Raw genomic sequence first — 23,814 nt, 5'->3', positions numbered from 1 at the left:
AAAAAAAATCTTACCAAGTACTTTTGGTGTCGATTCTAATGCAAATATCTTATTACACTTGAAATGAGACAAAATTTACTTACAAGTAACGTTTCAACAAAAGCTTGTTTTAAGTAAATATAATTCCTTGTTCTGAATATTTGTGCTACCTCGTCAGATTTTCCTACTGTAGCACAGATAGATAGCTATGTCTATCTGTCGGTGCTACGCGTCTAAAACTTCTACCGTGATGCTTACAAACCGAAAACTACAGCAGGCTGTGTTAAATATTATCATTGGGATAACATTCTTTGAGTGACGAGACTTAAGTGGAAGCTTGGGAGTTATGCATAGCAAAGCATTGGAACAATTTCTATACACGATAAAAACACAAAAATATCACTTTGTTCATCAGAATATCCTATCCGTCTAAAATGAAAAGCTAAAAGAAGATGTTTGCACTAATCCTCTTATGAGAATATCCTACCTTTTAAAAATATTTTAAATACAGAGGTATTTGTAAGAATGAAAGAGTATCAGACGGGTGAAACTGGTTTTTACTGAAATTAAATTAAACAGCATCTACAAATGCAGATCACCACAAGCTCTTTTTTCTTTTGCAAATTCGTTGTATGGCAGTCTGTTATAAAATGCAGCGTCGCCACAATGTGTCCACCGGATTGCGCAGGTCACTGTGCACCTAATGTACACTACAAACAAATTATTCCACCTTAGCTCATTTCTTGCACACAAACAATTATAGCAGCAGCAGCAGCACTATTCTCAAACAGGTCTTTAAAAACAGGCAATTTGTAGGACAGAAAAAATCATGCATACATAACCAACAAAATAATTGGCTTACCACTCCTTTCCTGTTTGAAAAGGAGTAGGAAGGACACTTATTTGATTCTATCCTTTATCGCAGTTTAATCACTTACCTACAGTGCCCTAATTATCACAAATTTGTAGGGAACCAGGATGGATGGATGGATGGATGGATGGATGGATGGAACCAGAATCAATGGATGGATGAAGGGAACCAGAAATGGATGGATGAAGGGAACCTGGATGGATGGATGAAGGGAACCAGAATGGATGATGGAGTTCATCTGGGACTAAAAGTAGCTGCTCATCAGGACGGTATAGTTAAATCCTCATTTTCTTCTCTCCGATCTGCCCAGCAGGAGAAGCTCGCTGCGTCTCCTCTCTTCCAGCATCCATTGGCTCAATGTGACGTAGCGACTCAAACTGAACAGGTGAGGCCGTTTTCAGGCTGCTCTTAGTCCGATCCTTCACCTAGGACCCGTTTGCCCCGGCAGACCAGACCCAAATAGAGGCATGAAACCCCTGACGGCTCCTACGATCACTGGGACACTCAAACCCCTCCACCACGATAAGGTGGAGGGGGGGAAAAGCGAAGCCAGAAACAGTTCCTTAATCTGAATTGAACTGATCTGGATAGATGCCAGAAGGTGGCGCTCTGGTGTTTCAAACTAAACAAGTAGTTTAGTTAGAAAATAAACTTTTTCTAACTAAAAAGTTTAGTTAGAAACTAAGCTTTTCATTTTCTCTCCATAGAAGCTACACCTGGTCTGGCATTGATTTGCTGTGGTTGCTTCCTGAAAAAGGGCATTGGCTGACATGAGGCTGCCATCACCTAACCGTTCTCCGCCATTGGAACAGTTCTTTGACTTAACCAAAGAACTGTGATGGGTCGGGTGGATCCGCCAGGCACCTTGTAGGGAGTCCTCAGCTTGACAGAAGCGATCCTCAACTTCATTGAAGGGAATTCTCAGCTTGATTGTAGCATATCCATAGTCGATCAACTGCTAACCATCCTCAGCTTGATTGTAGTATAATTGATCAACTGCTAGCTCCAGACGCCACTGTATCTCCTCAGATGTATAAGGGACGCCAGCAACCAAACAAACCGCCGCTGAGAGGCCATGGTCGAGTCTCTCCTTTTGTGCTTACTCCTTACTTAACTATGAACCTTTTACTTAAAAAAAAAATTGTAAACTTATAAAATAAAAACAGAATTTTCCTCCACTTTTCAATTTTCTCTGATGTGTTTTGAAAAAAAAATCAACTTAAAATAGCAGAAAAGCTGAAGTGATAATGTGCAGTGGTTGCAAAAAACAACATAGTGATCAAATTGTATAATAAGACAACACATCAGTGTTGTCTTAAGAACTTTCTATCAGCTGTCGGCTGTTATCCTGAATTATGTAATGGCAGCACACTGCTTCTCATACATGGAGGGGAAAATTATAGCAGTCTCTCAGTCCATTAAACAATACAAAATATAAGCATGCAAATAGCTTATTTTTATTTTTATACCATCATACGCCACAAATAGTGTTAAAATGTACATTTTCTGTGTGTAACTAATGTCACATATTTTCTACGTTATACAATAACTATGGTTGGGTTTAATTCTCTTTCCAGTCTTTAGTGTAAGACAGTTCAGGACGCCCCCTGGTGGATTTAAATAATCCCTTCTCTCCTTTCAGAGCCAGAGATTTACTGTTTTTCAGAGAAGAAAACATTTAAAACCCATTACATTAGAGCAGTAAACTGTCATGTAACATGTTTTCTGATTGCGGTTCAATACAAACACAAGTTTCAGACAAAATGGGAAGATTTCTGAATTAAAAGCTCCCTTTCCAACAATTTTTCGCAGGTAAATCTGTAAATGTAAACATCAAAAGCCAAATAAAAATCTCACATGGTATTTTAAAACTCAAAATGCACATTTCACTTTACGCTGACCCAGAAGAAGAACTGTTGAATGCAGTCATTTCCAACGATGAGCTCTCAGTCATTTTGCAACATTTTTCTGTTAGATTAGAAATTAAGGAACAAAAAAAAAAATCTGAAAAGCCGCTTTGGAGCAGAAAGAGCTGACTCTTTTTAGTGATCCGAGCCAAAAGAGCCGGTTCTCTAAAAAGAGCCAGAATTCCCACCGCAATACATTAAAGAGCTGCTGTTGTCGTAGCAACCTTCCAGACCTCTCAGGTCTTCTGGTTCGGGTCTGCTCTGCATCCCCAGAACCAGAACCAAACATGGAGTAGCAGCATTCAGCTCCTATGCACCACAAATCTTGAACAAACTTCCAGAAAACTGCAAAACAGCTGAAACCCTGAGTTCCTTTAAATCCAGACTAAAAACCCAGACATTTAGAGTTGCTTTTGAAACATAATCATGAAACATTAATCAACAATCTGATGTGTAATGATGGCAAAATGTAATGTTGTTGACTGTGTGTTCTGTGATTTTGAATTTTTGAGTCTTTATGATGTGAAGCACTTTGAAACGCCTTGCTGCTGAAAGGTGTCATACAAATACAATTTGATTGATACTGTGTTTTTATGGGGACAGATTAAATCTCTTGCAATAGGACATCGGCTTAAGAAAAAAAATACAAACTGTAGTTTATTTCACAATTGTGTGATTTGTGTGTCAGAAAGCGATTCATCTGCCCTCCTAAGATCCGTTTCTAGCCTGTGAAGTGAAAAGTGTTTTTTCTCACAATGGCCACTAGATGGAGCTCTCGTCGTGCTTCATGTGTCCACTGACTGCTGACAGGTTGACAAACTCATCCGAGCCACTCTACAGATATGAGGGCAGCCAGACGCCTGCAGAGAGTCATTCCTACCTGTGGCGCAGGCGAAACTACATCAGCATTTATCATCTTGTGAGATGCATACCGTTGGTCACATTTTTATAGTAAGGTGTTAATCAGCTAACAGTTTCCTATAGATTTAAACTATTGTGCTAGTTTTAGGAGTATGAGCTCCTGATAACAGATGCTCTGCTAGAGAAAATGGACCATTGTTGTCTATTTAGGCCAAAATCTGCATTCCTGGATCTGCAAAGAAAACCAAACCTGAGTTACAACAGTTCAAACGTAACTCAGACACAACGGAGCTCTCTTCACTCTTCCCTGTTTAACATTTCAGCATACGCGTACGAAAGAGCAAAAAGAAACGTGAGTGTTGGTAGGAGCGATGACTCCTGAGGCTATATGTTTGAAGCAGGCGGTGTCGAGGGATGCTGCCGGGCCTGTGAGGTTCTGTCACCATGGGTCTGTAACCAGGGGTCTGTAACCAGGGGTGCTACTGTGTGGAGGAGGATGTTGACTATGACTGAACTCTCTGTTAACTGCAGCCACAATCAAATTCAAGGTTTAATCAGTAAGAAATATAAAGGTGTCAGCCAATATTCGTAAATCAAAGCTCTAATGTATCAGTCACCATGAAACTTTGCTTCTCTCTCTCTCTCTCTCCGTCTCTCTCTTGCATCACGTCTGACTCAGGGAGACAGCTCGCATTTTAAGATGACAAATTAAAGCCTGCACAGCTCCGAGCCGCTTCACAGGCCTGACTGCATTTAGCAGAGTAACTGATGGGCCAGACATGAAGCAATGACAAGATGTCTGGAAGAGAGATGATCACATCTGCATTTTCTGATAAGATAAACCACGTCTTAAGTCTTGAACACATTTTTAAAAATGCATCTTGTGACAGTGTAGGCAAATGCATGATTAAAAGAACAATTGTTGCACTGAGATGCGAAACTGAGTCAGCTGATAAAATCAAAACATATAATTAGAACAAAGTTTTACCCGCTACTGTGAAAGTCTGTGTTTTTTTTTTTCTTAAAAGTTTGTCTTGCAATTCTATTTAGACCTCTTTAGCCTGATATCCTTAAACAAAATTCAATGCAAACATTTTCTCCGAGAAGCCTGCATGTGTGCGGTTTAATCTCAGTATTAATTCAGCTTTAAGGGACTAGAGGTTTACTAGAGAATCACAAAGATAAAAGGAACACAGCAGGCAGGTCGGGGAGAAAGTTATGGAGACGTTCAAATCGAGGTTAGGGCCTGAAACATCATCCAAAGCTCTGAACATCTCACACAGCATGAACAAGTTTGCTACTTTATGTTGGTCATATCACATAAAATCCCAATACGTTGTGACGAAATGGGGAAAGGCTTGATTTTGCACGACGCTGATCAGATTACCTTGCTTTGAAATGTAAAAAAAAATATGTATCAGGACAGAAACATAATAGACAGTTTTTTATAGTTTGTCACTGGCATAAGGCTAATCAGTAAATCTCAACTTGGGGAATGTTTATTTTGTTTGTTTGTTTGTTTGTTTGTTTGTTTGTTTGTTTGTTTGTTTGTTTGTTTGTTTTTACAGCTTTCTATACCCTCATAACCCTAAAAGACATCATCTCAGTATACCTCAAAGGTGAAACCGTACGTCTAATAAATCATCTTTATATCATCATCGGTATGCCTGCCGTGATATCCTCACCGTCCACTGACAATTAAGCACCGGCGATGACAACAGCCAGCGAGTCGTGATTCCCTCGCGTAATGCCCCGTCATCTGTGACGTTCCCGACCCGCCTACATCCCCCGTCTGTGTCCGTCCGTCACATGGAGGGGAAGGAGCGCCCACGGACACGGAGAGAGAGACAGAAAGAGAGAGAGACAGAGAGAGAGAAGCCCGGCGTGCGAAGTCAGGTCACTGACGCGCGTCCTCACTGATATGGACACCGGAGGAGGACACTGAACATCCAGGAACCATGCCTACTGTCCTCGGTGGCAAAGGGAAGCTTTCCGTTGTCTGCCTTTTGCTCCGATACGCATATTCTCAGGTGAGAGCGCGGAATGAGGCTTAGAGACAAGTTACATCAAATGCGGTCTGTGTGAACTTCTTAAATGTGGAGTATGCTTCAGTGGTTGGACTTCACATGGGCGGAACCAGCTTCATTTTCTGCGTCCGAATCCTTGAAATTTGAGCACGTTTACGTTTAGTGAAGAGATGCAGGAAAGATGAATCAGTAAACAAACTTTTTCACCTAAAATACGCGATTAGCTTACAAGGTTTAACATTTTCTGCTTTACTAGATGTATTACTTTAAATCTGAGATTGTGATCCTGCGATTAATAAGCACAACTTTAGTAATTGGGAATACTTTAAGAATGCAACAGCTGGTTATTGTCTGTACTGTTGCAGGTGTTATGATGGGTTGTGGTTTGTTTGGGTCCTTGGGGTACGGAGGTTAACGCACTTGGGTATTGCACCAGAGTTGTAGCCTGCAGCACTTGTGCCAGTGAATGTTTCGTGTGGTAATGAGGCTAAAACTAAAAGAAATGTGAAGAGGGACAACATTTTATTTAATGTGCACAGGAAGCTGAACTCTGGACTGTCTGTAATTATGTGTTATAATTAGTGCCTAAGGCCCGAAAAATGCTCCAAAATTTTGATAGTTGGACTTAGATGACACACATAAAGTAAATTGCAACAAGCTTCCATAACTCTTAAAGCTTAGCCACTGTGTATTTTATTGGAAGTTAAGATGAGAGAGCAACACAGAGCAGAACCGTAGTCTAAGGGAAAATTATATATCAGCTTTCCATTCTTTACTAACTAAAATGTTGAAACTACGGCACCATTTGTTTTCAGCCTCCCGGTGTTGGCGCTTTACAGGAACACCAAGAAATGCATTCCCACAGCATGATGTGACCACCGCCATGTTTCACCACTGGGGCGGTCCTATTGTAGTAATATTAATTTTTCTCCATGCAGAATCTTTACAGAAGCCATAAGGCTACATTTTTATCTTATACATTCGTAGCACTTTCTTCCACACTTTTTCTGCTAATTGCTACTGGCTTACCTTGTGGCCCAGATTTATAGAGCACCCAACTAATTGTTGGAAAAGTGACACATTCTCACGTTTGAGATGTGGATTTATGTGTCTTTGGATTTATGTGGGGTTTTTTTTGGTCCTGGTGGTGCTGTTTGTCCACTAATCTTCTCTAACAAGCCTTCACTGTCTTCACTAAACAGCCTGATTTATGCTGACATTAAACCACAGACAGGTGGACTCCATTTACTAACTAGGTGACTTCTGGAAGCAAACGGTTGCGCGGGACACAGTAAACGAGAATGACTATAGATGAATGCAACGTTCCACTTTGTGTTGGTCGCATGAAAACATAGAAATGTGACAGAATATGACAATGCTCGATAGTTGTGAACAATATTGAGCAGTCAATAACTCAGCCGCCTGCTGCATGTATGACAGTAGATGGTAAATATTAAATGGCTATTTGCACCAGGCTGTTTCAAGTTCAAAGACTTCAAAGAGCTTTACGCCAGCTTTATGATACTCTAGATGACGGTCGTGTCAAAATAAAGAGACCCAAAATTTCAACAAGAAAAAGGGGAAAGCACTATTTGTTGATTAGCGGAAACCCGCTGGAGTAACACAGATTGGCAGTGATTGTACAGTAGCATGTTTGTACTGTACGGCTCTTGCGTTTTTCTCTGACCCTCACCTGTGAGTGCAGTTGCTCAGAAAGGGATTTTACCATGTGACGTTGAAACCGAAAGTTGCTTTGCTCAGTGTCGGTATCCGGCTGATCATGCTGCAGCTGTGATTACTAAGATATGAGTCATCAACGAGGTTCAGAGAGACTCACAGTTACTGTGTGTGTATGTGAGTAGGTGTGTGTGCATGAGGCTGTTAGAGTTACAGTAAAGTGTTACAGTGGGTTTTGAACGCAGCAGATAAAAAAAGGCGCGAAGGTAAAGGGTTTTTATGACTGGCTGGGTGATAGCGTTTTCAAGATCAGATGGTGAGCAACGACTGATAGTAACTGATCAGCTTTTCTATCTATTGTCTCTGATATACTCTCTGTTTGTTGATCAGCATGTCACGCGTTAATGTGTTCTGCATTTGAAATTTGCATCCAAAGTTGCTCTGTGGTTCACAAGGCTACCTATCACTGTCAGTGCCTGTCTTTAACTTTTTTTGTTTTTAAGGTACGCTGCTCCTTTAAAAAAAAAAAAAAGTTCTCCATTCTTTGATTTGTGCAGGGAAAAAGAAGCCAACACAAGTGCTGTGCCAAAGATATTCTCAAGGTAAGGAGCAGATAATTAACATACAATATGAACAATTTGTTTTATAATGACAGCAGTTTTGTCTCTAAATGAATCAGGTCGTATTTGAAGTTCATTTTGCGCTTTCCGAGGTCCCTCACTTGCATTCATTTTTTAATGTCGCAAAACGTTCAGTCATTTGAAAAAATTGACTCAACGGACGATCCAGCTGCTCAGAGGAGGAAACCCAAGCAGCGACTTAGCGTGATTTTATGCATCAGTTAATCTACTGAATTTTCCTTTAGCTGAGATATGAGAATCTAAAGTTTCTACTCATTCGTTTTACCGACGTGTTGTGACCTTTAATCTCATTGTACGTATGCATAGTGACAAACAACAATAAATTAATTTCAATTCAAAATTCAGTTCAATAAAATAAAAAATGACTATTTTCTGTAGAGGATCAGTTAAATGAGTCTCATTCATTTCTTTTAAACTTATATTAAAGCTGCTATAGGTTTCTTTACACAAATAGACGTACATCACGATAAACTAGAATATCATTCAAGACTTTGTCAATTTACAGTTTGTCCAATTGATTCTGGGCTGTTCCACTCCTGAACCTGGAGTCATAAATTAAACGCTAGATTTATTTTCACCTGAAAAAAAGTGACAAAGGACCACTAGGCAACAGTCCTGTTCTTTTTCCTTGTGACCCAGGCAGACTGCATCCCTCGTTTTTAGTTCAAGAGTGGCTTAACTCCAGGAGTGCGACATTTGTAGCCCATATCTTGGGTATGTCTTTCTGTTGTGGCTCGTAAAACCCTGACTCCAGCTTCAGTCCGTGATTTCTGAATCTTCCCCAACTCTCCGTTGGCATGGATCAATGTGGCAGGTTTCAGCAACTCTCTGAAGGACAACACTCAAGCCAGCAGTCTCTCCCTTGATTTTACAGGCCATAAAACTTGCAGAATTTCTGGGTTTTATATAATTTTCAAATGACAAACTGAATTTTATGTTTTCACTAGCCCTAGTAAAAATGTTTTTGCATACTTTAGAAACATTGCCTCGAGTGTGATAAACACATATAACATTAGCTGCGATTTATCGGGGTGCACCTGTACGTTTCTCTCTCCCTCTGCTTGAATGAACTTGAGAGAATAAATGGAAAAGATACCACCGTAGTGGAGGGAATGGGGCGGGAAAGGAGCAGGAAGATGGCACCACATGATGTTTCACCTGGGATACCTTGTTGTTGTTGGAGGAGGAAAGAGGCAAGGGTTGGCACTGTGTCCTTGGTGACTGAGGAAGGGGAGATAATGAAGTGAAAAGGATGAGCACAGAGAGGAAACACTCCCCCCTCAGGGGTGCTTTGTTATGAGCGGAGAGGGGGGAGAAATTGGGAAATTGGCCAGGTTCACCAAATACTGAGGATATTTCAGGCCTCAAATGCCCTCACGTCAAACTCCCCTTGGGAGTTGAAGAAATGTTTTGATTGCTTGGGAAAAATCCCCAAACTGAGCCCATTTGTATGCCCTTCTAATTTAATTGAACAGATTGTTTCATAGGAAAACATGCAATAAAATGGTGAAGTGAAAAACCCAAATGCAAAGAGGAGCCAAGCAGGTGAAAGTACACCTCTTTACAAAGTAATTGGTGAAAATTTAAAAACCTGAGTCATAAAAAAAGCATATATAAAAAATGCAGTAGAACCACAAGAGGACAGGCCGGAGTCACAACGCGAGACTCTGACAAAGGCATACTACCTGAGGAGAGATTTAGGCTGGAGAGGTGATTGTTGAGCTAGGAATATGTCATTGATAAATAGCAACATGGTCCTCACAGTCCCTTGCTGTAAGAGACAGATCTGATATACAGTAAACTAGGCAAACAAGGAAACAGAGACCAGAGAAGTTTACAAAACAACCATCAAATAAGAAATAATTGAGATCCGTACCAAAAAGGTGACAAAGAGATGAAGCAACAGAGGTTTTCAAAATAAATCATTAGTATCTACAGTGAGTAATTGTAAAAACTTCAGTGTAGAGCAGAAAATAAATCAATCAATGGATCAGTCAAGTTTATTTGTATAGCATATTTCAGCAACAAGGCAGTTCAAGGCGCTGTACGTCATAAAAACACAAAAAATGCTTATAAACTACAGAAACAAAAGCAGAAGGAATCTTAAAACTAATGAATGAACTGAACATGGAAAGCAGAGTGAAAACTTCCCAAATAAAACAAACCAAAAACCCCAAAAGTCCCCCAAAATCAAAGAAAAATAACTAAAAGGTTTAAAATAAAATAAAATAAAATAAAAATGAGTGAGTAGCTCAAAATTAGTCGCTGATGTTTTGTGTGGTAGCAAATTCCACTATATATATATATATATATATATAGTTATATATAGATATATAAATTTATGTAAGTGTGTGCTGCGATTAAATACAAGTAATTCTTCTGATTGAAGTCATATGTTTGCATTCAAAATGCCTCAACCAATAAGCATTGTTTTCCTTGTTTTGTGAGTGAGCTCTGTCACAAATAAACCACTTTTATGTGGTTATAACGGTTGATACACCTCTTCACAAAAAATACCGTGCGCAGATACCAGCTGTGTTTCCTGTCTCAATGCACCGCTGCAGTGGGGGGGATGATTTTTTAGAGTGAGTTTCCCCTCTCACTCTCCAAAATAGTTCAAATCTGCAGAGTGAATTCTCTTCCTTTATTTTTTTGTCAAACTGTCTGCAGCTGGAAGCGACCTGCAAGAGACTCAAATGTCTAAATGTTGCGCTGGAAGCCGATAATTTCTAACTGAAGTGCTTTGCATAATTTTTGCATGGTGGCTCGCAGGTTTGGGAGTGAAATGCTTTTAAAAGTCCACTTATGCTATTGTCCTGCGATACCTCCATTCTTCTTGATAAGTATAAACAGATTTTTCCTTCTTTCATGCTTATAAGAAACAGCTTTCACCCATCGGTTTGTGACTAGCTTATGTTTCCAGAAACTGAGCTACATGAGCAGGTGCTCGCAGCATGAGGGGTTTCCTTTTTTTTTTTCGCACAGTCACTGATCACAACCACTTCAAGCATGTAATTCACATCTTTCAACCTGAACTCGGCCCTAAAGTGAACACTTGCCTCCGTCAAGAGTCATGGGGGGCGGGACGGAGAGCAGGGCCATGAATGAGAGTCAGATGTCGATCTCTGCTGCGTGTGCTTGTGAAAGGGAGGAGAAAGTTGTCCCTAAGTTCAGTGTGCTTTCCTTTGTTATGATTCCCCAGTCACCTTTAACCTCACTCCTATTTTCGTTGCGCAGGACATGACTCAGTCCTGGCCTTCCCAGCAAGCCTTGGGGGGGGAGCAGGCCCAGCGAATCCTCTACAACCCTAAGGTGTGTGTATATGTGTGTGTGTGTTTTTCTGTTTGTCTAATTAAAAGGGAACTACATGTGGTTTTATGAGGTTTGGTTTGTTGAAATATATATATATATATATATATATCTATATATATATATATATATATATATATATTCTTTTTTTTTTTTTTTTGGGGGGGGCGGGGGGTGAAAAACTTTTAAGCTCATTGTTTTTAATGAGCTTTAGAGGGAACTTGGTGAAATTATTACATCTTGGATCTGTTTGGGTCTTTATCAGCTTCCTGTTTACGAAAGGCTTTAGACTTGCTGGTTCACGGGATTTATTTGAACACTGACCAATTTCCTTCCACTTAGGGGTGACACTTTCTGTCAGATGTTTGGACTTAGAGAGGCGATGATCTCAAGCAAACATTTAAACTTTTTTTTTTTTTTTTTTTAAAAAAACAGACTAACATCAAACTTCTGGGCAATGCTCAAGAGACTAACCAGTTCAAATCAGGTCTTCTATTTCTGATAACATGGGTGGTTAAATGTCCACCATTGACCTGACCGTGATCATGATCACTCCATCTAAGCCTCTGACTTCAGCTTCAAGCCGTTTTGACTCTTCGAGGGACCAAACAGCACACACATTTGGAGTGCAGGGAAGCGGCCACCTAACTGCAGATGTGAAATAAACAATTTACTTGAGTCCTCCATATTTAGTAACACTGTGTTAACAAATGAGCAAATCTTCCAGTTCGAAAAACAAAATTCAAATCCCACAATCCCGCATCTCATGTTTACTTTACCTCGAGGGTGTTCTGTGATGTTTTCACAGAATATATCTGCAGATAAGCAGAGGCTCTATTGTATTAATAAAGATCTTTTTTTTTTTTTTAGAGATGAATATTATATTTTTATTTTTCCTGTTTTTCCCCCCAGGATGCAAGGCATCCAGCCGCCCAACAAAGGCAAAGTATGAATTTACCAACTGACAAATTTGCGTCTTTGTGTGATTCTCTGTTAATGCTTTCTCCCTCTGTTGTCAGGCCGTGGGGACGCTCAGCAGCGAATGGCTCGTCATCCTTACGTGGCACCTCACAAATCGTAAGTCGGGCTTGAAGAAACGCGATCCGGCTCGGGTCACCTCCCGTAAACCCGCTGCCGTGGCACATGCAGGAACGGCCACTCGTTTGATTTGTTTGCCCGTGTAACCTCTTTAAAACGAATTTACGATCTTTATCATCCGAACAGCTACAGGGCAAACTGATCAAGAGGGAAGGAACACACGTGAAATTGGATACATTACGTTAAGCAGGCAAACCGTGTTTCGGGCAGCAGTTTGGGTCAAGGGTCACTTTACATTCCTGAAAGTTGTCAGTGAAGACCGATGTGCTCCTGTTTGTTAACTTTTTACATCCTGCTTTTAATCTGAAACACATGTTCAGGGGGTGGGAGCCAACTGCATGCCTCACATTATTTTACAAGCTTTGTTATGAAACAGATTTTTTTTTCCCCTCCCCGAGCTGTCAGACGTTGACATTATTTGCTTATTTAAGCCTTATTTATGTTCAGGAGATCATTATAAGATGCTCTGCTTAGTCTGTAATGAATTATAAAACCACAATTTGAAAAATATTAGCTAAAATCTTGCAGTAGGCATCAACTTTCACATTTACTGGCATGCCATTGCCTGCTGGTGTTAAACAGATCTATTGTTTGTAGTTGAAGTTTGAGAGTTATTTTCTATGCACTTTGAAAAAGTATGGAGCTTATGTTTAACTTTTTGTACTTAGGGATTACTTTGAAAAAAAAAAACCATGATAAAATATTTGTATTTTGAGACAAAAAAATACATTTTTCTTTTTATTTTCTTTTGTCTTTTTCTTCTTTTCTTCCTTTCTTACTTAAACCTGCCAATTGCTGAGATATCAGTCATAAAGTCATTGTATTTTGCATTCTAAAATGATTGTAAATTCATTTTACAATATCAGAACCCCTGAAATTTGTTTCTGGAATTTGTTTCTGAAAAATGTGTAGGAACCCTGTTACTGAAGATGTCGACCAGTTTAAATAATAATGGAAATATTTGATTTCAGAAGAGATCAACAAAGTGACCTTGGTGTCGTGAAACACATGACCGCCATATGAAGAAGCAGCTCACCCTCTGTTTTGGGATAATCTGTGAAGCTGTGAATCCGTTTGGTTCTGGGAACATTATTAAATCTTGTTAGAGTGCAAGGCACCTCAGACTCTTTAAATTGACAGGGAATTTGTTAAGAAAAGTGATGATTTCTGCCAGAAAACTATAAATTAGTCATCAGTTGGTATTTCAACAGGATAATGACGCAAATAATACGGCCAAATAAACACCGAAAAGGTTAAATTGTCACAAGGAGTGACAATAAGGGTTGAGGGCAACATGAGTTAGGCTTTTTTATACAAGTAAATTCATCCCAGTTTATGTCCCTTTAGCTTTTTTTTAATAATAATAATAATATAATTATTATTATTATTAATGTTATTATTGTTATTATTTTATTTTTTTAACAGGAAAATCTCCTTACATGAGTTCACTGCAGTATTTTATGGAGCTTTAAAAGCCAAACAGCTCAGATTTCTGAATGTACATTCGCAGAATGCTTGCTGATGACCTGAAGATAAGTAGTGATGAAGATGACACTCAGAGGGTAGGTCAATCTCAGCCTTTTCAGTCTTCAATCACATCTAAATAAATGTTTTTAACCCTGATGGTTGCCATTTTTCTGCTAGTTTTTTTTTTTTTTTTTTTTTGCTACTGCTGCAGTGGATGATCAATTTCTGTTTTTATGTCCCCCAAAGGCCATTCATGAGTCAGCTTCCTGGGACAGAAACAGGTACTCCCACTAATTTCTCTTTCAATGATCTCTATTGGTATTTTGGCTGTAGGAATCGGTTTTACTGAGTGTGTAACGCCGCTCCACTTGGCTCGGCTCGTCCGTTTTGAGCCGTCTCTGATGTTTGTACCCGGTTTGACTGACAGCCTGTCGGCGCAGCGAGCGCACACGCATGGCAGGAGGGTGAGACATTCCAGCTCAGACTCCTCGGACTCAGACTCCTCTGCAGAGTCGGGCAGCAGCAGCCTTCGATCCCGCAGCCCGAGTCCAGAACTTCACCCGGATCCTCCGTCGCCTGCGAGCGCGCAGCCACTGTGCAACAACAAGGAGGTGAGAAATACAGCTGCCACCCGATGTGATTCAGTTCATTTATTTAACAGTTTGTGTACGGTAGATCTCCTCCTGAGTTTATGTGCCTTAAGATGAAGTCTCCACAGATGGGGTGTGAGGGGTTGGGGGGGGGTGGGGACTCGATGCGGTCCACAGCAGGTGTGGGGAGGGACAGAGCAATGAGGAATGCCTGTAACTGGGACGGGGGGTGGGGGGTGATGTGGGGCAACTTTGGAAATTAGCCCCAACGGTGAGTCTTAGAGGAAAGCCATAGTGGGTGAATGTCATCAAGGACCGAGTTTATGCTGACATGTGTTAAACAAAGTGCATAGGAGAATGTATTGCAGATAAGTTTTATGGAGCTAAGAGATGATGTGCAGAGCGTTTGGAGGTGCAGGGCATTGTGGTGGTTGACATGTGTGCTATGTATGCAGTGAAGGGGCAAACCTGCTTCTCTGTTATGAATGGAGGGCCCTGTGTGACATTGCAGACTGTATTACTGAACATGCTACTCTGGGCCCCTACAGAGTGTGAGGGAGGGTGTTTGTTGGGGTGAGGTGGGGTGTGGGGGGGTGCACCATGTGGTTTTCATTTAGATGGAGTGTTTGAGTGTCTCCTTCAGAAAAAAAAAATGGGGGCAGCAGTTATGGAAGCAGCAAACCCAGAGTTTCAGGTAGCAAGAAAAAAAAAAAAAGGGGAGGGAGGGCAGTCGAGACGGTACAAGAGATGCAGTGTCTTCTCTGAAAAGAGAGCGAGGTATGAGGGGAGGAGGTGGAGGCAGAGGTGGAGGGTGTGGGGGTCACTGTTTGACTTAAGGAGTCGAGGTTTAATTTAGCTCTTCTGGTCAGACCGAAAAAGTGAAGGCGTAAAAGAAAAAGAAGCTTGCTCTCAGGCTGTGAGTACCCTTTGGTTTCTTTAATTAGAGTAAAAACTTTTGTTTTCCCCAGAGGTTTTATGCTTTTCAAAACAGTTTTAAACGTAAGATTAAGGAATTTACTGACATGACTAAACAGGAGTGTAGCTATTCTGTAAGCACAGAGTGAATGCACTGCATCTGTGAATGCACGTAATACACAGGCTACTGATAAGAAGTACATTTTCTGTGTTATGTTTTTTTAGGCAAACATACTTGGGATTTGTTAATTATAGTTCAAGAAGTTTCTCTTTAATTCCAGAAAAGATTGAATTGCTATTTGCTATATTTTTTTTCTTGAGATATTTTTTATCAACTTTTTCAAAGTTGTGCGACAGTCGCCTTGGTTTATTACGAATATTACTTCAGTTTAATTTCATAAATGTCACAGAAGTGCACAAAGAAATCAAAGAATTTAAACACACATTTACACACCTGTGTGTGGCACTAAAATGTAATTTGAAATCTGTTAAGCTTTGATTTTACCTTAAATGTTTTGGGGGTTTTTCCACATACAGAATGTGTTAATTTGTCAAGGAAATTTATTAAGTGTCTATGTAATACACATCAAAAGAAAATATAGGAACATGTTGTTGCTAAATGTGGTTCTGCAAGCCGTTGAAGATGCAGCTACGGTACTATGGATGCGTTTTTGAACAGATATTTTTCCTCCAATTTTGTAAATAAATAAATAATTTTCTAAAATCTAATTTTAGAAAATTTTATTTGACTAACATCATAGTCAAATAAAAATGTTAAATTTAGTTATTGTGAAAATGCTTTATATAAAATAAGTTAAAATAAATTTGACTTCATTCACATCATGGTTGTATCTGATGCCTTGAAATTGGCTTCTGTGTCTTTAAGAATCTCCTAACCTGTCTGACACTCCCCCTTCTGGACGTCATCACAACAATGCTTCTCAGTGATGCCGCTTACAACTTTTGTTAGGAGTGTTGGACTGACAAGTAGTTTGTAATGATAAGCTCATCAGACACGCAGTTCCACATGGTGGATTGCTGCTGCCGCTGGTCCGAAGGAGCTGGGTGGGAGAGGGGTGCTTTGTGGGGCAGGAGCTCAACTGGGAACTTCAGATGAAGGATGGAGTTTTGTGCAAATAGGCGGCGCATTGTATGAACAAGCATATAAGCAGTAGGCACCCCTGAATGACTGCCATGGGAGATTCAAGAATTTCTCAAACATGCCCATATTGATGCAAGCAACACTCCGGGTATGTTTTTGATGAGGGAATAACATTATGGCATGAAATGCAGCTCGAAAAAGTCGATTTTGTGTAGCAAACCGTTTTTAAAATCAAACAGAGGTAATACATCTACTCTATCAGCAGATGGCAGTAAAGTCAACATTAACTAAATCAAAATTATAAAGAAGATTCCGAGCTTTGCTAAACAAAGCTAGGCTAAAGATATCACCAAAACAGCAGTGTACTGTTGGCGCCAACTATTACCTTTTCCTCTTATTATTCCCTATGCATAAGCATAAGAAGACAAAGTGAATCTGATAAAACCCTAAAAACAGGTTCACTGCTATTGTGGTTTCAAGCACAGAAAGTCAGAAGGGCCATGTGTAAAATATGGCTCTTTGTTGTTGTCCAGATACCCAGTGCAAATCACCACTAATGGATATTTTTAAATATCTACTTTGAAAATATCTTTTTTGTTTTGTTAGTGTTAAATATCATTTAAATATCAGCTTTGGTCACCAAAAACTTATCTTTGATCTGCAAAGGTTGTTGAACATCTATGTCTTGCAAAATATCTGGGTTCGTATGGATTTGGTCTGAGTTTTTGGATGTGTTTCCTTTTAGCAAGAAATGTCCAAAACAGGGCCTTTGGTTCTTGATTCAACATTACTTTGTGCATCAACCTCATGGCTATCAAAGATTTATATAAAATAATCATGTGTCCTTTTGTCTCTCTCTTTTTTTGTTGTTTTCTTAAGATTGACCATCGTTCCACTACCCAGTGGCAGTTAGACAAATGGCTGAAAAGATCAAAGAAAAAATCTGCCAGGACTGATCAAGATTTGTCTCAGGCTATTGCAGAACCTGAGGCCTCTCCCCTAAGTCAGAGAGCCCCGTCACCAGCCAGGTCATGGGACATCAATCAGGAGTATAGCCCAAGCCAAACCCCCATTCCAAGTCCACAGTTCAGTTACAGTAACGATAACAGCCCAGTTCCCAGCCCCGGTTACAGCTACTGCCCAAGTCCCAGCCCGTTCCCCAGCACCTGTCCAAGTCCTACCCCTAGTCCACGACATAGCCCACCTCCAAGTCCAGTTCTAAGTGTTTGCCCCAGTCCTTGTGGAACCCCGAGGACCAGTCGAAGCCCAAGCCCTATACCGAAACATCCCCCAAGAAGTCCTAGTCCCACCTTACCCACTCCATCACGGGGTTTTCACTACCATGGGGGTCAGAACCAGAACCAGTCGCATTCTATTCTAACATCTACCCCCCACAGGACTAAAATAAGACCATGGATTGCACCATTGCCTGGCACCAGTTTAAAGAGTAAGCCCACGAGTAACATTCATCTTCAACCATCTTATCAGCTCAAACCTAAGAATCATCACACACAAGACCAAGTCCAAAGCCAAAGCAAGTTGAAAGATTTTGGAGGCTTAAATTCCCAACTGAATCCCAATCAAAAATCTACACACAAGCCTACTTCATATCCAAGAACTAATCAGCTTTCCAACGCCCCCAAAACTAAAAATCCAACACATTTTGATCAAATCCAAGGCAACCAATCCAAACCCAAGCCACGGCCACCATTTCAACAACCTTCACAGCAAAGCCCCAAAAGAACAAAGCATTTAGTGCCTACTGGCTGTGAAACCAACACAGCTCCCAGTACTCATTCCACATCTGCCAGTAAAGCTACTAGAAATTCTGTTACTGGGTCGACCTCTGGACCCTTCTCTAACCTTATACACTGGACAAAGCTGTGGGAGGCTACAAACTCAAACCCCACACATCCAAACCATGCCAAAACCTCACAAAGGAAACCTCAGTCTAAGGAACAGGAAGTAGTTCAGAGGAAACCTCATCCGACCCAAGCAGAGAGGAGAATACATGAAAGCAAGGAGGATAGACATCATCATGAAAAACAACTAGGGAAACTAGAACGAAAGGACGACAGAAGGCTGGCGGAGGAGCAGCTACTAAGACGTCCCTGGATCCAAAGTTCGCCAGAAGAAGAGGAGGAAGAGGAGGAAAGAGCAACAGAACAGCAAAGTGGGAGAAAGAACACAGGAAGAGGAGAAAATAGGAGGAAGGGGGAGCAGGCAAAGGAAGAATGGAAAGCGGTCAGACAAGTGCCTTCTAACGACAAACAACATCGCCTTCAAGAGAGTTTAGACTGTCAACGCAGGCCAAAAAAGGGACGAAGATGTGAGGAGAAGAGAGAAGTAATCAGAGACCAATCACCCCTATTATCCACACACTCCCCACCTCCCCAGAGGCCATCCTTCAACTCCTCCTCCTCCTCATCATCATCATCTTCCACAACCTCCTCCAACTCAGACTCTGAATCTGAATGTCTTGGCTCTGTCACCAAGGTTTCAGCTGAGTCCACTTCTCACAGGAGAGTCACCAAGACAGGGAACCAAGCTCCAACCAGACCTGACACTACCAGGCCTAAGGCAGTACACCCCAGACGACCCAGCTCAGATAATCCACGTGAGAGGCAGCAAAGTGAGGCTAAGCAAAGGCTCTATACACTAGTCCCGTTTGGACGAGGGGAAAAAACTCCTTCCACCGCCCAACGGGGGCTAAGGAATCTGGTGGTGCAGATAGACCTCTGTCTTCTCAAGAGAGTCCCGGACAGTCCTACAGATTCCACTGGTAAAAAACTATCCCCTTCCAAATCATCTTCATTGATGAAGGAAAAATCTAAGGAGGCTATGAAACAGGTTTATGACCCTGAGACCTCCATTACAGATGGCAAAAGGAAACGCAAGGTAGAAAACAAATGTTTCACTTTTATCTTGAGACAATAAACCAAGAGTATTTTCTACACATTAATATGACATGGAAATATTTTCTGTCTACTTGTACTTTGTTGTTTTGTCACCAGCTAGAGAATGGCGTAGCGCAAAGAGAAACCAAGAGGAGTCTTCTTTATCCAAGCGAGGCACCAGGGCAGGAAGAACCTTCATCATTACCAGCTGAGAACATCATTACTGAGACAGTGCACAATGGGTAATAACACCTTAAGTCATGAAAGCACTTCTAGGCACTTCTAGTTTACGTTGCATGCCGTTGAACTACCTACATGTCAACTGGTTATTGGAGGCATGGCAGGAGAGAGTCATTTCCGTCCATCACAACCATAAATGTGGGGAGTCCATTGAACTCTGCTTTAACTGGAACCAGATTCCTTAGTCAGATGAGAGAAAACTGAGTTTTCTCAACATCCCAGGTGGGTTCGAATATGTGGAATAGCACTTTATACTGTGTGTTAAGGGTAGTAGAGGCAGGGATGGTTTTTGGTATTGGCCATCTGGGAAGTTGCCCCAAGTGATATTAGAAATGGAAGAAGTAAACAGGCCAAATGCAAATATCAAACTTATCTGCCAGTAGTTGCAGCTTGAATAAGTTTTCTACTGCTTTTTTTTTTTTTTGCCATGTATAATTTTGGGTTTCAAAGGAATCTGTGGATATGTTTCCTTGAAGATACCTGGAGGAGTTCTTGGACAACAAGAGGCCAGTGTCTCCCTTGTCTCCCTTGTCTCCACTGCCCCAGAGCCCTGAACCCACCAGGCCCACCTCCAAAACAAAGACAACTACCGAACAGCAGCAGTCCCGGGCACAGAAGAGCAAAGACAAGAGCAGAGATGCGGATGTAAAGGTGACATCTTGGCACATAAACTTTTGTGTAGACAACTCTTCTCCTTGCAACATTTGGTCTCATTTAGCCATGTTCTGTGCAGCCCAAGACTGAGGTGGAGTGTGTAAAAGTATCAAGGCAGCATCAGCCACCACCCGAGTCCACCTGGGGACCAGCTGGTCACAGAGGGACCGTACCAAGCCAAGAAATGTGAGTCTTCAAATCAGCCTCTGCACTGCTTTCAGTTTACTTATAAAACTGAGATAGTTCAACTTACTGGTGACAAAACACCACCAGGTTTTAACCATGTATGCTCGATTTTCTCATAGTTCACACCATGCTGAATACTACTTACATGAAGCTAAACGGATGAAGCACCGTGCTGATGCAATGGTGAGTTTTTAAAATTTGATGCAATACCAAATTTTTTACTCTGATATTATGCAATAAATTTGAATAAATACTAAAAAAGTTTTCTTTTTCTTTTCTTTTTTTTTTACTAGAAAAGTATGCAAGAGTTTAGCGGTTGCTTCAATCAGGCATTCAAAGCAGCAATGCTTGCAAATTACAGTAACAAAAAGAGTCACCATAACAATCACTGTGGCATTTCAAACTTTTATTTGAAACATCACTTTTATTGTTAGAGGGTTAAACATCTACCTTTGGATTATTTAAGTGTAGATCCATTAAAATCATATCCTGATCATCTGTCTTATTTTAAACAAAACATGCAAATACAGAAATAACCTTGAATTTGCTACAGTTTTCAGTAGACGCTTTCACAATTTATGTTCTGAACAGGACAAATGAATGCTTCTTGAACACGGCTGGTTGTTGTTTTCTTCATTTGCTTTTGTTACTTGCCTTTTTCAGGTGGACAAGCTAGGAAAAGCTGTTAACTACGTCGATGCGGCTCTGTCCTTCATGGAATGTGGGAAGGCGATGGAGGAGGGGCCACTCGAGGCAAAGTCTCCTTTCACCATGTATTCTGAGACAGTGGAGCTGATCCGGTAAATTACATCTACTGAACGTTGCCAAAACAAATGTGATTTCAAGGTAAAAAACTTAACTGTTCCCTCTGTGTTTTAAGGTACGCAATGAGGCTCAAGGGTCACTCTGGCCCTGGAGCGAGACAGGAAGAAAAACAGCTGGCAGTGCTGTGGTGCGTTTGTCATCCTCTCTGTTTACGCCACATCTGTCACTGCGACAAAGGATGAGCATTTTGAGAATTGTTTTGCGGTCTGTCTGTGTTTACAGTTTCAGATGCCTTGCCCTCCTTTACTGGCAGATGTTTCGCTTAAAAAAAGATCATGCACTAAAGTACTCCAAAGTGCTGCTCGACTATTTCAAGGTATATCTAATGACACAAACGTCACTGCTTGGTGGAATAGTAAAATGTTGGTGCGTGTGGCTGCATACATTTTGTTTTGGTCTTATTATAGAGTTCTCCCAAAGTGCCTACAACACCACCGGGCTGGATGGACTCTGGGAAGTGAGTGGATAATAACTAGGCTTCCACGTTTAATCGTCTTGGCTTCCTCTGTTTTGGCCTTTGAAATTATACTGATTGGCATCGCTCTGCTGCGCATGTCTTTTCACTCCCAGGCCTACAGCAGGACTCCCGTCCTCACTGTCACCCACTGCAAAACACCACAGACGGGGTTCAAATGGGGGCAGCAGCTCTGCGTCGCTCATAAGCATACCCCAGCGCATCCACCAGATGGCAGCAAACCACCTGAACATCACCAACAGTGTCCTGTACAGCTATGAATACTGGGAGGTGGCAGACAACCTCGCAAAGGAGAATAAAGGTAATATATATATATATATATATATATATATATATATATATATATATATATATATATATATATATATATATATATATATATGCTGCTTTGCAAAACAAATAAAATAAATATAATAATTTATACCTCTTAACTTTTTCACATTAAACTTCAATTTTATGTAGGTGAATTTTATGTGATAAACCAACACAAATTAGTGCATAGTTATGAATTGGCAGAAAAAAGGATGCATGGCTTTTTATTTTTCTTCGCCACCTATACTCTGATAGGCTTAAGTAATAATAGTGCAGTGGAATCATTTGGTGTCAGACAAAGGAGAAATCTGGCCTTTGTGGAAGAAGAAAGTCGATGTTGTTCTAACAATTTATATAGGTAAATACAGGGCAAATCATGTTTTATAGGCCAAGACTTGCTGACACTCCGCATCCACCGCAAATTAAATTGAGCTATTTCACAAAGAAGAAAGAGCCATAGTTGCAGTCTCTGTGAGCAAAGCTGATAGAGATATGAATAACATGAATGACACTCTCAGGTATTAATTTGTTTAAAATGACTTTTAAAATCATGCATCCTGTTTCTGTTTCACAATTATGTGTTACTTTTTGTTGATCTGTCACATAAAATCCTAAATAAAATGCACTGACGGAACTATTAATATATATGTATATATAAACATTGAATTTTGTCTTTATCATTACAGAATTCTTCAATTACTTGAATACTTTATCTGGGCCACTGACTCTTCACAGTAGCATTGCTCACGCTGTTCAGTACACCAGGCAGGCTCTTCAGTGGATACGCATTAGTGCCAAACTGAACTGATTCCAACAGAGAGGATTTCTCCTTAACCCGCCAAGCTGCTCCTCAAGCTTAATTCTGCTGTAAAAAAAAAAAAAAAAAAAAAAAAATCTGCAGATCTCCAAACAGCTGTGAGGAAAGCACTGATAACCAACGTGGTGTGTCAAAATAGACTTAAATGAAATCTGACTAAGCCACAAACCGCCCTTGTCGAACGTTGGGATGTAAACACCAGCATTATGTGTGCAAAGCCTTCTAAAGGACCAGTTTTGCAACATTCTTCCTCGTTGTTGGATTACTCTGAAGAGTTGTCTGTTCTGCAGCTAATTAAGGTCTCAATTTGTTATTTATTTTTTTTGCCAAATAAACCCTGAACCTCAAAGGACAGTGAAACTTATCTGTGTTTTAGACTTTGTTGTTCAGCAAAGATTGTCTCTGGATGCAAAAGAAGAGAAAATGGTCAAAAAACAAAAACAATGATCGTCCATGCATCGCTCTCAAAGAGGGGAAATTCTTGAAGTGATTTTTCCTTTAAAGTGTCTTATATTTTCACTTCTTCTGTTTTTTACTGTGCAATATTTGATAGATCATCTTATTTGTAAGAAGAAAAAAATAAACTGAGAATTAATAATATATTTTGTTGTTGTGAATCTTATGAGAGATTTAGTCTAACAGTCATGATCTGGATTTCTTCTCATTTACTTCAATGCATTAAAGACTTTGGAGTATTGAATTATGTTTTTTTTTATCCACATGGTGAAAATACACACATATTCACCCTGTGCTCTCTGTCTTTTAAGTAGTTTTACTTCAACCACACACTTCAGACACCTGGCCAAGTTTTAGACTGATATTTGACCACACGTCTTGGCAGAAGCTGTTGGATTGAGAAGAAATCTAAAGTTTCTTCCATAGACTTTAAATGCAATTCATCTGTACTATTGACTGACTAAAGCAGTCCCAGCCCATCCCATGATGCTGCCAACACCATGCTTAA

At 40.4% G+C, this 23,814-nt stretch overlaps 1 protein-coding gene across 2 annotated transcripts; it reads left to right on the top strand.

The window, feature by feature from the left end:
• The first annotated feature begins 5,439 nt into the window (after positions 1-5,439).
• On the top strand, positions 5,440-23,531 carry aff3 (AF4/FMR2 family, member 3). Of its 2 annotated transcripts, none has more exons than XM_015034659.1 (19): positions 5,440-5,648; positions 7,880-7,924; positions 11,201-11,275; positions 12,185-12,218; positions 12,292-12,349; positions 13,881-13,932; positions 14,084-14,118; positions 14,265-14,448; positions 17,324-19,342; positions 19,459-19,583; positions 20,058-20,226; positions 20,315-20,421; positions 20,541-20,604; positions 21,085-21,221; positions 21,302-21,373; positions 21,469-21,562; positions 21,654-21,703; positions 21,817-22,022; positions 22,720-23,531. In XM_015034659.1, the coding sequence occupies exons 1-19, from the start codon at positions 5,577-5,579 to the stop codon at positions 22,839-22,841; spliced, it is 3,720 nt and encodes a 1,239-aa protein (XP_014890145.1). In that variant the 5' UTR covers positions 5,440-5,576; the 3' UTR covers positions 22,842-23,531. The 2 variants fall into 2 exon arrangements, with proteins under 2 accessions (XP_014890145.1, XP_014890144.1); XM_015034658.1 differs by having other exon boundaries at positions 5,441-5,648; positions 20,058-20,232; positions 22,720-23,530.
• The last annotated feature ends 283 nt before the right edge of the window (positions 23,532-23,814 follow it).

This window comes from Poecilia latipinna, unplaced genomic scaffold (genome assembly GCF_001443285.1).
Source record: "Poecilia latipinna isolate Pla-1442-1.1 unplaced genomic scaffold, P_latipinna-1.0 Scaffold307, whole genome shotgun sequence".
Lineage (NCBI taxonomy): Eukaryota > Metazoa > Chordata > Actinopteri > Cyprinodontiformes > Poeciliidae > Poecilia > Poecilia latipinna.
The sequence above is the reverse complement of the archived record's forward strand: the minus strand, read 5'-3'. Positions and strand labels throughout refer to the sequence as shown.

Bases quoted from the DNA above. Each gene is read 5' to 3' on its own strand.
- aff3 (XM_015034658.1), top strand. From the start codon at position 5,577: ATGCCTACTGTCCTCGGTGGCAAAGGGAAGCTTTCCGTTGTCTGCCTT. The intron at 7,925-11,200 runs GTAAGGAGCAGA...TTCGTTGCGCAG, and splicing joins GTGCCAAAGATATTCTCAAG to GACATGACTCAGTCCTGGCC. The intron at 14,119-14,264 runs GTACTCCCACTA...TTTGACTGACAG, and splicing joins GCTTCCTGGGACAGAAACAG to CCTGTCGGCGCAGCGAGCGC.